Here is a 14,258-nt window from a genome sequence, read left to right on the forward strand (position 1 = left end):
AACCATGCCCAAAAGATGTTTTTGAATTGTGAACAAGCTATTATGAAAATTGAAATGAATCTTCATAATTCATGTTGTCTTAAAAATCAAAAGGAAAAGAGATTTTTTTTTTTTTTGGGTTGAATAATAAATCTTCGTAAGAAAAAATAATTAACCCAATTGATGAAAGATAAATCCACTTGTAAAAAAAAAAAAAAAGCGGTAAATGGAATTGAGCCACTCGTATTAATACAAAGATAGAGTTGTTTATTACGACTGGCCTTGCAAATATTAACTGACAATCGAAGCGGAAGCAGTGTATTTTCATTCGATCAATTACAGTAACTATCAAATCACTCAGTCAGATCTCCGCTTTATTATCTCAGGACCTACAGAGAGAGAGAGAGAGAGTGCTTGTGCGGAAGAAGAGGGATTAAGAAGATGTCGAGGAGACCTGGGGCTTGTTTAAGATGTTGTCTGGTGATATTTGCAGTAGCTTCAGCTTTAGCAGTGTGTGGACCTGCTCTTTATTGGAGATTCAAGAAGGGTGTTTTGTCGGCTCACTCTAAAACCTCTTGCCCGCCTTGTGTCTGTGATTGCCCTCCTCCTGTTTCGCTTCTCAAGATTGCTCCTGGTATCTCTTTCTTTCTTTTTGTGTAACTGTTTGTGAAAGTTTTGATTTTGATGATCTTTATCATCTGGGTTGTCGTTAGATTTTGATTATGTTGTGCATATGTGTATTAGATTGAAAATGAGGAATGCCCATGTCAACGATTTGAGGTTTCGATCTGTGCTTTTGCCTTTTTGTCTTTTAGTTTTGTAGTTTTTGTCATTTCAACAAACATATTTGTGCACGTCTTTGCTTTGCCATGTGATATGCGTGTTAGATTGAGATTGAGTTCCCTTTTTGGTAATTTGAGCTTTTGATCTGTTCTTATAGCTCATTGCAAGTTTTGTGCTTCTGGGTTGTTGGTGTTGATTAGAGTAAATTAGTGTGTACTAATTTAAAGAAAGTCTTGATTTTAATTTTTTTAGTGGCTACTCATGTGATCAATTTGACATTTGGATCTGTCCTGCAGCTAATTTAAAGGTTTCCGCTTATAGGTTGTCATTCTTTTTTTTTTTTAGGAGGCGGGGTGTTTTGGTGTTGATGAAGTGAATTATTGCGTTTGTTTGTGTAAGTTTTGGATTTGTTTGTAATTTGTGTATCAGATTAAAGTTTTGATCTATTGTTGAAGCTCATTTTATGTTTTGTGCTTCTGGGTTGTCAAAATTTGATTATTTGATTTTTTTAAAGTGTTGATGAAAGTGAAATTAGTTCATACTTCTTTCTGCAAGTTTTTGTTTTGACGATTTGTTTGTATTCATCTTGCTGTTAGTTGCCGGTCTTGTTTGGCAAAGTATTAGAGTGGAATTTAAGTGGTGCTCTTAGAATCTTGTAATGCGCATGTTTTTTGCTTCTGGGTTGTCAAGATTTTATCCTTTTCCGGTTTAGGTGTTTATTTTATTAATGGAATTAAGGATGCCGATTTAGGCAACTTGAAATTTCTATTTACTTTTGTTTCTAATTTTGATTCTTGAGCTTTGTAAATTGTACAAATACAGTTAGAGTGCCCTTGTGATCAATTTGGGACTTTGAATCGGTTCGTATTGGTAATTATGAATTCGGGATTTCTTTGTACTTGTGTATTTGATTGAGACTACAGGAATGCTCATTTTATGACTGATGAGGTTTTGGGTTTAGGGAAAAATTGTGATATTTAAGAGAACTAGTAAAGTTCCAGTGTCCGCTTGTTACTGCAGAACTTTGTTTGGAAAAGATCTTCAATAAATTCAATATACCATTTTAAAATGATTCATATTACTGAAGTATGATATCACTGCCTTAGATTTACGAGTCTATTTATAATATAAATACATGATAAACGTTTTTACAACACCATTTAATGCTTGTGGTGCTATTATGGTATTTATACACTTGTAGAAAGTTCTGTTGAATCTGCGTAAATTGCTTCTTCATGGTTGTAAATATCAAGTGGAAGTCTTTTTATGTTCATCCTTAAAACCATGAAATAATCAGAGAAAAATATTTGTGCTTACTTTATAAGGCAATAAGCCTATTCGTGTGCCACTTCTATGAATGATTGAAGGTGCAAGTATTGGCCGAAAAGTTGTTCACATCCAAATACTAGCTTATATTACTAGAAGTTGATTTACTCATTTGTAAGGGCTGTGAATTCAATGATCGATATAGCGGTTGGTTTTTCTATCATTATTACGTGTACTTACATCATCTTTTTGGAAAGGAGAAAGGGAAAGTGACATTACTTTCTTCACATGCATTTTAGTGGTTGATTTGTATGATACTTTCTATACTATTATATATAATGTTTAACTTTTGAAATTCCTTACTGGGAGCTTCCTTTGATCTGTGATATATTCAAGTCACCAAACTTACTGTTTGTTATATAGCCATGTTTTCAAAGTCCAAATTTCTCCTAGACTCTTATGTCACCTTTTGACTTTTGTTATTTTTTTGCAGGGTTAGCCAATCTCTCAGTTACAGGTAAAAGTTCATTCTACCAGCTAAACTAGGGTTATAACTCCATGAATTATTCTTTTATATTAGTTTTATTCTCATTTAAATTCCCAATGACAATGAAGATTCTTCCAGAGGATCAAAGTTCCTTAGTTGTCACTCATTTTCTGCTTTTTTTTTCTTAAAAGAAGTCTAATAAGTTACTGGAACTTGCTTGCTGTACAACGTTGCCTTTCTGGCTAGTAGATTGCCCATTGTAGGTGAATGCCATTTTAATTTATAAATATCTACCTTTTCTCCCTTAATGTACCAGAACTTTTCTTTTAGTGATTTGATCTTTCTTATTTCTAAAATGTACTGTGCTGATGTAAGGGTATGATACAGGCTTGCATTTGCTAATAGGTTTTTGTATTAAACTAACAATAATATTGTGTACACTAACAATGGGTACAAATGGTGACTTGTCATAATGTGATTAGGTGATTTTGAAAAAGAATACCCAATCGTATGATGACACATCAGTGTTTGTAATTGTGTTTGTACTTGTTGTTAATGCATTAAATAGTCTTCTTATTTTGCATAATGTTTTCTGTTTAGTGATAGTACAACAAATTTTAGAAACTAATAAAATGACCATTCTGGTAACCTTTGGATGGTATTGCTCACCAACAAAGGTTTTCAAGGATATCTTTTGAGGAGTCTTGATTATCTCCCAAATTGCCAAATTTCCTAACTTGCTTTTCATCACATTATTTGAAGAAATCATGTGTAATGTTAACTGCATCGATGATGCAGATTGTGAAAGTAGCGACCCTGAAGTCAAGAAGGAGATGGAAAAGCAGTTTGTGGATCTTCTGACAGAGGAGTTGAGGCTGCAAGAGTCTGTTGCTGAAGAGCACATGCGGCATATGAACATCACCTTTGGTGAAGCTAAAAGGGTGGCTTCTCTGTACCAAAGAGAGGCAGAAAAATGCAATGCTGCGACAGAAACCTGTGAGGAAGCCAGAGAGTGGGCTGAAGCTTTGCTGATCCAGGAGAGGAAAGTGACTGTCATGTGGGAACAACGAGCACGCCAAATGGGTTGGGAAGGTGAATAATTCCTTGTATAATATATGCAAGCAACAAGCAAATTGCTTGAATTGGCTTGTGAAGCTGGAGTTTCAGTGTCACACTTGTATTCTCTTTCAGTTGTAGTATTATTGTTCTGGGATAAAATAGTATCCATCAATTTTCCTTTGTAATTGACATGCTGTGGATTACACCCAGTCCCACCAACATATTTATTATAATATGATCTTCTATATACTTTCTTTGATACATTATCTATTAAATTATTTTGGCGTTAAGAAAGTTTTACAAGCCATCTTTTACCCTATTCCGCTAGGCTAATAACCAAAATGGCAATTTTCCTACTCATTTTCCCACAATCCAAGCAGTACTAAAGCGTGATAAAGTGGATAACCTGCAGGGTCTTTTCAAGTGGCCCCAAGTAATTGACTTTCACAAAGAAAGTAAAGTAAGATGAAGAAAATAGTCAAATTGGACCAGCCAGGCCCAGTTGAGTGTCTCTCAGATGAGAAATGAAAACCATGAAATTACATGTGTTATTAAGTAATTTGATAATTTTAAATTATAAGATGGTTTAATTTATATAATATTTTATTATTAAAATAAAAAAATTATCTTAAATATAAGTTATTTATAAGATTATTATGTATAAATAATTATTATATTTGATAAAATTTAATAGATATACATAATTATTATGTTTGGTTAGAAGTATTAAAAGAATACTAATAAATTATTTTATTTAAATGTCTTTAAATATAATTATTTTTAGATATTTATATATTATTTATTATATTAATTAACAATAAATTTATTTTTGTCTAAAAAAATTAATAAATAATAATATAATTATAATAAAATCAAAATTATATTAGTAATCTTTTAATACATAAGACAAATATGATAATCAGATTACTACTTATATTATTTATTATCTCAATATTAATAATAGAAGGGTATTATAATTTTTTATTATTGTTAAATTAAATAATATAAAATAAATTATCAAAATAATTTTTAAATTTATAAAATCATACGGCCGTGAAGATAAAATTACACTTTTATGACTTTAGGTGCAAGGGAAGAAATATATAAGCAAAAACAGGAGATATTTGCCTCAACGTGAGGTGGTAATATTTGGCATCACTTACAAGCGCGTGGAGCGTTAAGAAAAAGAGGGAAATAGGGTACCAACCAGCTACTGCATAAACCGAATTGGGTAGAGAGAAAACTCTAGAAGAACAGGGAAATGGAAGCCAATAGCCTAGGGGGAGGACCTAGCACTTCTTTTGTTACCATATTAATTGTTCTTTAACTTTCTTTGCTTTGCTTGATAGTGGATATTGGAATTAGCATTGAAGATTCACAGAATATATAAACTTCCGGTTTTCAAAGGATCTTGCTGCTTTTTCTGTAGAACTTGGCTGTGTTTGGACTGATTATAGCAGGTTACTAACATACTTGCATGATGAAAGAAAGCTCATGTTGCTTCTAATTGACTTAATATTTTTCTTTTTAGTCTTTAGGTGCCAGGAATCATGCACAAAATATATACAGTATGCAGTCAAATATCCTCCTTTTATTAATTTACTGATTACATGAACGACAGGTCAGCGAAGAAGTGGAGCTTGTTTTGACAGAGTTATGTTTCGCTGCACTTCCAGCAAGGTGTGTTCATGGTTTCTACCTTGATATTCAGACACTGACATTAGATAGTTCAATCATGTATCTTCACTATACTGATGGCAAAAAACTAAATGGAATTCATAGTTATTATAAATACTATGTTGAGCTTTATATAGTAATGTTATGCTCAAACATGTTCCTGCATAAGGTAGCTAGTACTGGAAAGCCTAACTCATTGATTTCATCTTTATGACGGGTCTCCTCCACCAAGAATAGAAGGCCCTGGAGGGAAAATTTTGCGGCTTCAATTCAAAACAAGGATGCCACCTCACCTTTTCACAGGTGGAAAGGGTGAGGGAGACTAAGGTGCAGCAATCCATATTGTCCTGATAGACCTGAGCACAGGTAGTGTTGCCAAGATAAGTATTGTGATGCTTGAAGGTGATTTCAACGAGGAAGGTGATGACAATTGGACTAAAAAGCAGTTTGAAGGTTATGAAGTGAAGGAGCATGAGGGGCAAAGGCCACTTTTGACGGGGATTTGCAGGTGACTTGAGAAATGACTTGGATCTTCTTTCTTATATTCTCTTAAATATGCTCACTCAATCCTTTTTTTTTTCTCTTGAAGTTTTTCAAGAACTTTTTGTTGTTCATCATCCGAATCTTCAATTTTCACCGAGATTGCTAAGACGTGTGTTGGGTGGGAAGCTTTATGTACACAGATGAAACGCATAATATTGGTTTTGTTTTCAACCATAGTTTTAAGCTTAGAGGCCTTATTGTTGATGGGCAATTCGTCTCCTTGGAATCTCTTAACCACACTCAGAACTCAGAAGGTTAGATATTCTTCAGAATCATTATGTGTTCACAATTTCTTGTATGTTCAATCAACATCCTTCTAGATAAGTTAGACATCAATGATAAGCTGTACTCATGAAATGGGTAATAATAAAGTGACTTACTTAGCAAACATATCAAAGGCCCGCTTATTCTACGGTAGGTAACATATGTCAAACTGAGAATAACCCCTCTCAGCTCTCTGTTGATTGAATTTCCACTTGCGAGGTCTCATCAGACTCGGACTGCATTGACGATGATAAATAACCCACAAGCTGCATTACCTAGCAGCACTGATTACATAACAGATGGAAATCCTGCAGTCCAGGGTTTTTATTTTCCAGGAGATTGGTTGCAGCCAAGAAAGGGACAGGGATTGGAAGACTTTTATGCTGAGGAAATCCGACTTAGGAGTTTAGAGATGTTAGAGGATATGACTTGCAGAGAGTGCTAAAAACAGTATGAGCATAAAGTGGAACAGACTTACAGGCACGAATCCAGCAGGCTCTCAGGGAAGCCTGTTGTCAGATGGTTAAGCTTAAAACTGCATTAAGATGGGGAATATTTGTAAGGAAGAAACCTGCAGAAAGAAGAGCTCAGCTTGTTGAGCTGGAATGAGTTCAATGCTTCAAAATGGCCCAACCTCTTTTATTATTCATCATTCTTTGGTTCCATGGAGTTCAATATGCTCCATTTGATGGCTGACAAGAAATAGTTTAATAAATGAAACTACTAAGGTAATCAAACAAAGAACATTTTTTTGTTATTAATGGAGCTTTTTCCTGGTTTTCTACAAAAGAACCACAAAATCAAGTTTGAAGGTTGTAACTTCTGCAAAGTTTTTAAGCAATGATACATAATTTTGAATGGTTTCTTAAGGATGATATTGATAACATTGTTTACATACTGTAACTGTGTAACATGCAAGTTTTAATAAAACTATGTACTTTCACAATAAGTACTAATTTGTAAACTAATAATGTATTACTATATAATTAGATGATTTTGAATTAGAAAGAGTCACACCCAATCACACAGTGACACGTCATCGTTATTACATAAGTTAGTACTTATTGTTAGTGCACATACTTTTACTCTGCAAGTTTATGTTAGCAGTATTCTCACACCCAAAGGTTCAAAGGCTGGTTTTTATTGAGATGATAGTGGAAAAGTTGGCAGAATAGCTACCCTTACTTCCACTCTGCAGAACAAACACATAATACTTTCAACTCAAATATTGTCATATACACAAATTATTCCCTATAAAATGATGTGATAAGTCCATATGTTTGAAATATTATTTACTTAATTATTGAGTTTATCTCTAATTTAATATCACCTAATCATATCAATTTGTGTAAAGAGTTTGCATATGCAATATTATTCTTTCTAATGTAAAGGTTCCTTGTTCATTTCTAAATTATTTAAGTCTCTTTCCTCATTCAAAAATCTCTTCCCTTCTTCCACTTCATCCCAAAGAGTAATTACGATCAAATTTTCATGCTCACTTAGACCTGATCAAAGGGTCGGTCTCTTATGCTTCCACCCCTATACATTATTCTTCATAAAATAATTGATAAAGAGTAATACTACAAAGTACAAACAGTGGATACTAATGGGTACAAACAAAATGACGTATCATCAGATGATTGAATAATTTAGTTGTTTAGTTGATCTAATTTAAAATTATTTAATCCCATTATAACACATAAATTGTTCCCATTGGTACCCACTGTTTGTATGCGTAGTATTATTGTTATATATATTTGGTTAACATTATAATCCTATGGAAGAGGACACAAGAGCAGTCCCCATTGTACTTTTTGTTTCATGTGCTTGACTTTTCATGTCACTACCTTTACAAACTCAATTTACTCAACTTTTGCAGCAAGCTAAACATGGAGTAAATCAAACCCAACTTTTGCACAATTTCCATGTGCTGACAATTCTAAGACCTAATTTATTTCAACAATGACTATATTTGAATTATATATTCAGACAAGTGTTGAGATATCAAAGACTGCATAAATGCATCAAATGAAATAATCTTAAACTACTACTCATGTTTATTCATAAACAAATTGAATGTGATTATGTAACAAACTAATATTCAACATTGCTTGTGCAACTTGAACTACTTTGAAATAAAAAACACAAGAAAACAAGAAAAAGAAAGGAAAACTCTGAAGCTGAAATTTTCTCAAGCCATTACTTCTACTGCAGGTGTAAGCAAGAGAAAGAATTGAAAGTAAAGAACAGAGCTGTCATCAACTGCAACCAGAAATTGAATGTGCAAACAAAAATGAAAACTAAAAAAGAAGAAAATATGTTAACCATGATGAATTACATGATTACAAGCTGCTCAAATCACAACTAAACTTATGTTGTGTCACCTTTTTCCTCCTTAAGAATCAGCTTTAACAAATTTCACATGCAGGACCCGAGCGAGTAAGCATCAAAAAGCATCAAATCCCAGTTCTCCATCCATTATCAACGTGTCATTTTGTTCCTGCATTATCATAGATACCACCCTATAAATGATTATGAAGAAGTTACAAAAAAGACTTAAGCACTAGAAGAAAAAGATTAAACTACAACATCTGTACATCTGTTCTATATTATAATCACTAATTAGTTCACCATTGCCTCTGTATAATACCACAATATCATTCTTCACTGCCCCTTGTAGTGTGGCATGGACTGTATTGCTTTTGAAAATTACATGTATTTTAGACTCAACAAGATGGTGATCCTTAATGGATATCAAACTCAGGAAGACAAGCAAAGAACACAAGTATTCGCTTATGGCTCAAGAGTTGCTTATCATAAAGGAAAAATCCAATGAAAATTTTTTAATCATCTATCATCATGAACACAAGGTTTATTTCTCCACATAGAATCATCTTAAGCACTTTCTTACACTTGTTTTAATGGGAAACATTAACGATACAGAGTCAAGTTAAAAAACTACTAACAAGTTAAACCTATCACTAACATTCATATAATTAAAAAGAGGTCAACCTTAGTATTTAAATATACAGACTAGACTTGTAGAAAGTTTACAGAGAAAAAGAAAGATAATAGTTACCCGTTTTATTATTCCACTCATTATATCATCCAAGGACTCATAGTTATTTTGAATGAAAACGTCCTGTGACTTGCTTTGCTCAAAGAGGTAGTCCTCGTTTGACCTCAGTTTTGGGTCAAAAGGAGATTTTTCAACTCCATTTTGCTGAGCAATGTAAGGAATACTTTGATCCAAACTCTGGCTAAGGGGGCCCATACCACAATTAACATAAGCTAAGGAATTTCCAGGGCTGATTGAATTATTTACGTTGTGGTTGTAGTTGATATTCTGAACAACATTATCAATCAGGCCAGTTTGGCATTGAACACCTCCTCTAGAGTCATCCAGATGCATTGAAGCAGTAATTGAAGATGAAAGATCCACAGGGTTATTAGTGATTTGACTGATGGTTGATGATAAATTGCCATTCAAACTGTTAGAATGAATTTGATCATGGCCAAAGGGTTCACTCCTCGGCAAAGAATTTGAGGGAAATTTTGATAATTGAGCTCCACCCTGCCAGCTTTCATCACATCTGTTATGATCCAGAATATTAGATGAACCATGGACACCAACGTTAAAAGAATCTTGATTCACTGAAGGTACGCTGAAAGAAGATTGACTTCCAAAAGCTCCTCTCATCTGTGCAGGTTGTGAGCCTGCTTGTAGCATAAAAGAGTTTCCGGAGGCAATGGTCGTACAGCTGCTTGAGCCACCAAGAGTCACTCTAGCATCAGCAAAGCTAGTTGAAGTCGGAAAAGCTGTTGGATAACTAACGTGATTAGATTCTCCAATGACGGTAGTTGACTTGCTTTGTGGTAGCTGGATGAGCTCCATTGATGTCTGTACTCCTTGAAAAGTATTTGCACTTTGGTTTGTCGGCAAGATTGATTGCTGGATCTTCCCAAGAGAATAAAAGGAGTTGTTCAAGATTTGGGAATGACTTGGTTGTATAATGCCGGAAGAAGTAATCCCACGTACAGTTGAACCAGTCGTGGAGTTCAATCTATTGAGCATGCCACCTGGCTGATATGATGATATTGTAGTACTTGAATTCCTGCCTGAACCACCCAAGCGAAAATCAGCATATCCATCCAGTGCCCCCATACGCAAATAAGTAAACTCTTTACGCCCAAATGCAGCAGCCATGTTAGCCTGCTCAGTTGCTACATTACTAATTCTTTTTAGGTAGAGCCTATATTTCTGCGTCAAGAAATAAAAAAGTTAGCATGAATGAGACAATTGTTACCTATTTCTAGGAATTTTTACATAAATCCCAGATATAGTGAGTCTGAGATTACATCACAACAAAATGTTTGAATGCATGCCTTAGCTACTTTGTAAAGAAAATAGAACATTATAGCTTCTAGGATTACACCTAAGTAAAAACCTAAGGTAATGAGGCGCTTCTATTTGGTGAAATTAGAATTAAATTCAAAAGTAACAACATAGTCCACATAAATTAAACAAGTAGTTCTTTTTTCTTGAATATCTTGCTAAATTTTTGCCAATACTTGAGTACCTTGCAACTATACACAATATTGATCATGTTTATACTCATATTTAATACTTCAATCATCCCTCAGATAAATACATGTAGTTTGAAAATAAAAATCAACATATACGGTGTTATGGACAACATTACAAAGACACTCTAATATAAAGAATGATAAGGAAAAGGTCAGTGCCTGCAGATGGCTTGCCACATTTTCTCGAGTTAGCCCTTCCACATTCATCATATCAAGAATTTTCTTTGGAACAGCCTCTGCATTTGATCAAAAATAAAAGATAAGGAAAATTAAATCAGGAATTAAGAATTTATTATCATGAAAACATGGTACTACTTCTTTGAAATAAAATTCCTACTGTCAAGTCCCAATTGATTAACTGCTGCGACAAACTTCTTATGCAGCTCCACAGACCAAACAACGCGAGGCTTCTTCTGGGTTGAAGACTCCTCATTCTCATTTCCCTCATCATCATCTTCTTCATCCTCGTCATCATCCTGGTCCTTCCGTTTCCTGTTGGACTTTCCATTCTGATCAGAATCACCAGTAGATGCAGCCACTTGTCCATTTTCTCCCATTGCAGCACGAGCATTCTCTTGGTTAGCTGACTTGCTTTGGTTCTTGGGGTCAAATTTCTTTTTCCGAACCACGTGCTGCCATATGTTCTTCAACTCCTCAATTCGAACTGGTTTCAACAAATAGTCAACAGCACCATGACTAATACCCTTCATCACAAGCTTGGTATCACTATGTGCTGACAACACTGCAACCATAAAACAAAATCAACATTAAAATGTAACCCATCCACTGTATTATCCACACGAAATTGAATCATTTTCACCATATTTGGTCACCATATTGAAACTCGTTACAAAACAAAATTCAATCAATTTGACCAAAAAAAGGGTAAAGATTGTTGAATGTCATAAAGTAATAAAAAGCTTTTAAACTTACTAATGACAGGTAGGTCCATCTCAAGCCCCACAAGCTCAAGAAGCTTAAAGCCATCCATGTCTGGCATATTAACATCACTGATAACCAAATCATACTTGTTTCTGTTTTCTCTCAACATTTTTAGGGCTGTGACTGCCTGATTGGTGGTAGTAACTGCAAAAGAAAAACAATAAATGAAATGTAAAAATTAAGCAAAAATATGATAGCTTTTTCAGAGTCCTAATTTACACAAGAACAATTGTAGCTTAGATCAAAGCAAATGTGCCCTACTAAGAAAAACAAAAAAGTCAAAACCATGTTCATATCACAATAGCAACTGTGCATAACGGCCTTAAACCGCCAATTAAACTAACTAATTAAACTAAAAATCATAAGCATAAACATAAACACAAATCAAAAATACAAAATTTCTCATATTTTTGACAAATTTACTAAGTAGAGAACTCTAAACAGATTCCCACCAAAAAAAAAAAAAAAAGAAATTTTAAAGGTCAAAGAAATACAAACAAAAAAAATCAACAAAACAAGGAGTATTGGCAAAAATTCAAAAACCCCTTCTTGTATAAAACACAAAAAACAAAAATAAAAAACAAACCTTGGTACTGGCATTTTTGCAAGAGAGTCTCAATGACTTTGAGGCAAATAGGGTCATCGTCAACAGCAAGAACACGCATACCAATAGGAAACCTATCTTCACCTCCATCTTCACCAGTTGAATAACCCATTCTGTTCTCAACAGTCATTGTGAATCTCAAACCTTAAAAAACCCAGAAGAGGAACAGAGGAAAAACAGAGATCACCGAAGAAAAGTTCAGATTTTTGGGAGTTAGACCCACTCAGGACATGAACTTTAAGAGGTAAACACGAACCCCAATGGCCAAACTAACAGAGAAAGTGAATTAGAGAAGATTAAAAAAGAAAAACTCAGTAAAAGAAGGCTTTGTACAAGTGGACAATGATGGTGATGGCTAGAGGAAAACAGAGTTCTGAGGAATCAAAAACAGAAAACCAAAACAGTTATTTTCCTCTTTTCTTCTTAATTTTCGAACTACATAACGAAAACACTTTTGTTTTCTCTCTCTCTCTTTGTGGGCGCTTTGTGTTTTTGCTTTTGTTTTTATTGTTTTTGTTTTGGTTTTTCTCTCTGCTGTGTGTTTTTGGCTTTTTCCTACTCTTTCTAAGTACAACCCAAACAAATCCTTCTCTGGATCGTGCTTAGGGAAAATTACTTATGCCCACTTAAGTTTATTCGACCAACCAAATTTCCTTTTACTTAATATACATAGCAGATATCCCCCTATTGTTAAATTTTTCAGTTAAAATAAAAAACATAGTATATTTCTTTAACCCATCGCGTTATAAGCAGTATTAGGGGTGGATTTGAACCAATTCAACTAAACTCAAATTAGTGTTTGAATTGATTAGAGTTGAATTCTAACAAAAGCTTTAGTTCAATGGTTTACCTTGAATTCAATTTAAATTCTTTTTTAATGATATTATTTATCTTATTAATAATATTATTCATTCTATCGATAATAATTTTTATTTATTAATAGTTTATTTATCTCATTAATAATACTATTTATCTCATCGATAATCTTCTAATAATATTTCTAACTAAATCAAATTTGTTATGATAAATTTAAGCTAAACTTAAGCTAATATACATTCGAGTTTAATTCAGTTTGAATTCAAGTCTAAGTTTAACAATAAAACTATTACACTAACAACGAACACTAATTCGTATACTGATGATAATGTGTACATAGTTTTACATTAAGTTGTAATAGTAAACTAATTTCTTAGGATTAATGTGTGATCGTCCCCAAGTTTAGTTGAATAATTAAGTTTTCTTTTAGTTATGGAAATTATAGATATATCCTTGTTCTTAATTTTATTAATAAAATTATGCATACCTATTTTTGAATATATAAATAGATATACATATTATATATTATTATATGATCAAATAATTTTAAATTAATGATAAAATAATATATGTATATACTTATTTATATATACAAATGTGTGTATACATAGTATTGGACAATTAACGAACAATGTAGGGGTAATTAAGTAAATATTTGATACCCTGACTGTTAAGGAGTCCTAACACCATCACATTTTAAGCTCTAATGGGTAATTAACAGTAGGGGATTTATGTCAGTTTTTGATATCTCATGAGGATTATTGTTCTTTGATTAAATCCTAGGGGTTCTAGAAGAGCCCTATTGATGTCTCAATGAAGACATTAAGGATACTAATCTAAGCCTTTCATTTAATCTGATCTGTGATTGATGTGTTCTTGAAGACAATCATCCACCATCAACTTGAGGTGAAAATATTTTTTGTTAAAAATTATATGAAATAAATTGATGAAATTTTGTGAAAGGAAACTATTGTCAATATTGGAAATAATGAGATAAATTAGGACTTAAATGGGTTATTATTATAATTACCATTAATTTTGCATTTTTGGAAAATTATCCCTAAAAACCAACCAAAAATTCCTTTCTTAATTTTTGATAAAGCCCTTAATTTGAAATTAATGTGTGGTAATAATTGATGAGTAATGAAAGACTACCATGCCCTTCAATTTACAAGTACATTGGTTTGCATGTTGGGGGCAAAATTGTCTTTTTATAAATAGAAGGAATTGTTTTATGAAAATTGGAAATAA

At 33.2% G+C, this 14,258-nt stretch overlaps 2 protein-coding genes and 1 pseudogene across 4 annotated transcripts; 2 read left to right on the forward strand and 1 right to left on the reverse strand.

Moving 5' to 3' along the window:
• Positions 1 to 249: 249 nt before the first annotated feature.
• Positions 250 to 3,835, forward strand: LOC123201103. The gene is made up of 3 exons (XM_044616564.1): positions 250 to 613; positions 2,522 to 2,545; positions 3,314 to 3,835. Exons 1-3 carry the CDS (start codon positions 421 to 423, stop codon positions 3,613 to 3,615), a joined length of 519 nt encoding a protein of 172 aa, XP_044472499.1. The 5' UTR covers positions 250 to 420; the 3' UTR covers positions 3,616 to 3,835.
• An 887-nt stretch (positions 3,836 to 4,722) lies between these two features.
• LOC123200283 lies at positions 4,723 to 6,927 on the forward strand (annotated as a pseudogene).
• Positions 6,730 to 12,721, reverse strand: LOC123200785 (two-component response regulator ARR12-like). Of its 3 annotated transcripts, none has more exons than XR_006498675.1 (7): positions 12,174 to 12,721; positions 11,579 to 11,731; positions 10,983 to 11,387; positions 10,805 to 10,881; positions 9,138 to 10,319; positions 8,443 to 8,558; positions 6,730 to 6,750 (listed from the first exon to the last, which is right to left on the reverse strand). XR_006498675.1 is itself a non-coding variant. In XM_044616166.1 (6 exons), exons 1-6 carry the CDS (start codon positions 12,319 to 12,321, stop codon positions 8,505 to 8,507), a joined length of 2,019 nt encoding a protein of 672 aa, XP_044472101.1. In that variant the 5' UTR covers positions 12,322 to 12,721; the 3' UTR covers positions 8,079 to 8,504. The 3 variants fall into 3 exon arrangements, 1 of the variants encoding a protein (XP_044472101.1); XR_006498674.1 differs by lacking the exon at positions 6,730 to 6,750 and adding an exon at positions 8,079 to 8,320; XM_044616166.1 differs by lacking the exon at positions 6,730 to 6,750 and having other exon boundaries at positions 8,079 to 8,558.
• Positions 12,722 to 14,258: the final 1,537 nt, after the last annotated feature.

Source organism: Mangifera indica, chromosome 17 (assembly GCF_011075055.1).
Source record: "Mangifera indica cultivar Alphonso chromosome 17, CATAS_Mindica_2.1, whole genome shotgun sequence".
In the NCBI taxonomy this organism is placed as follows: Eukaryota; Viridiplantae; Streptophyta; class Magnoliopsida; order Sapindales; family Anacardiaceae; genus Mangifera; species Mangifera indica.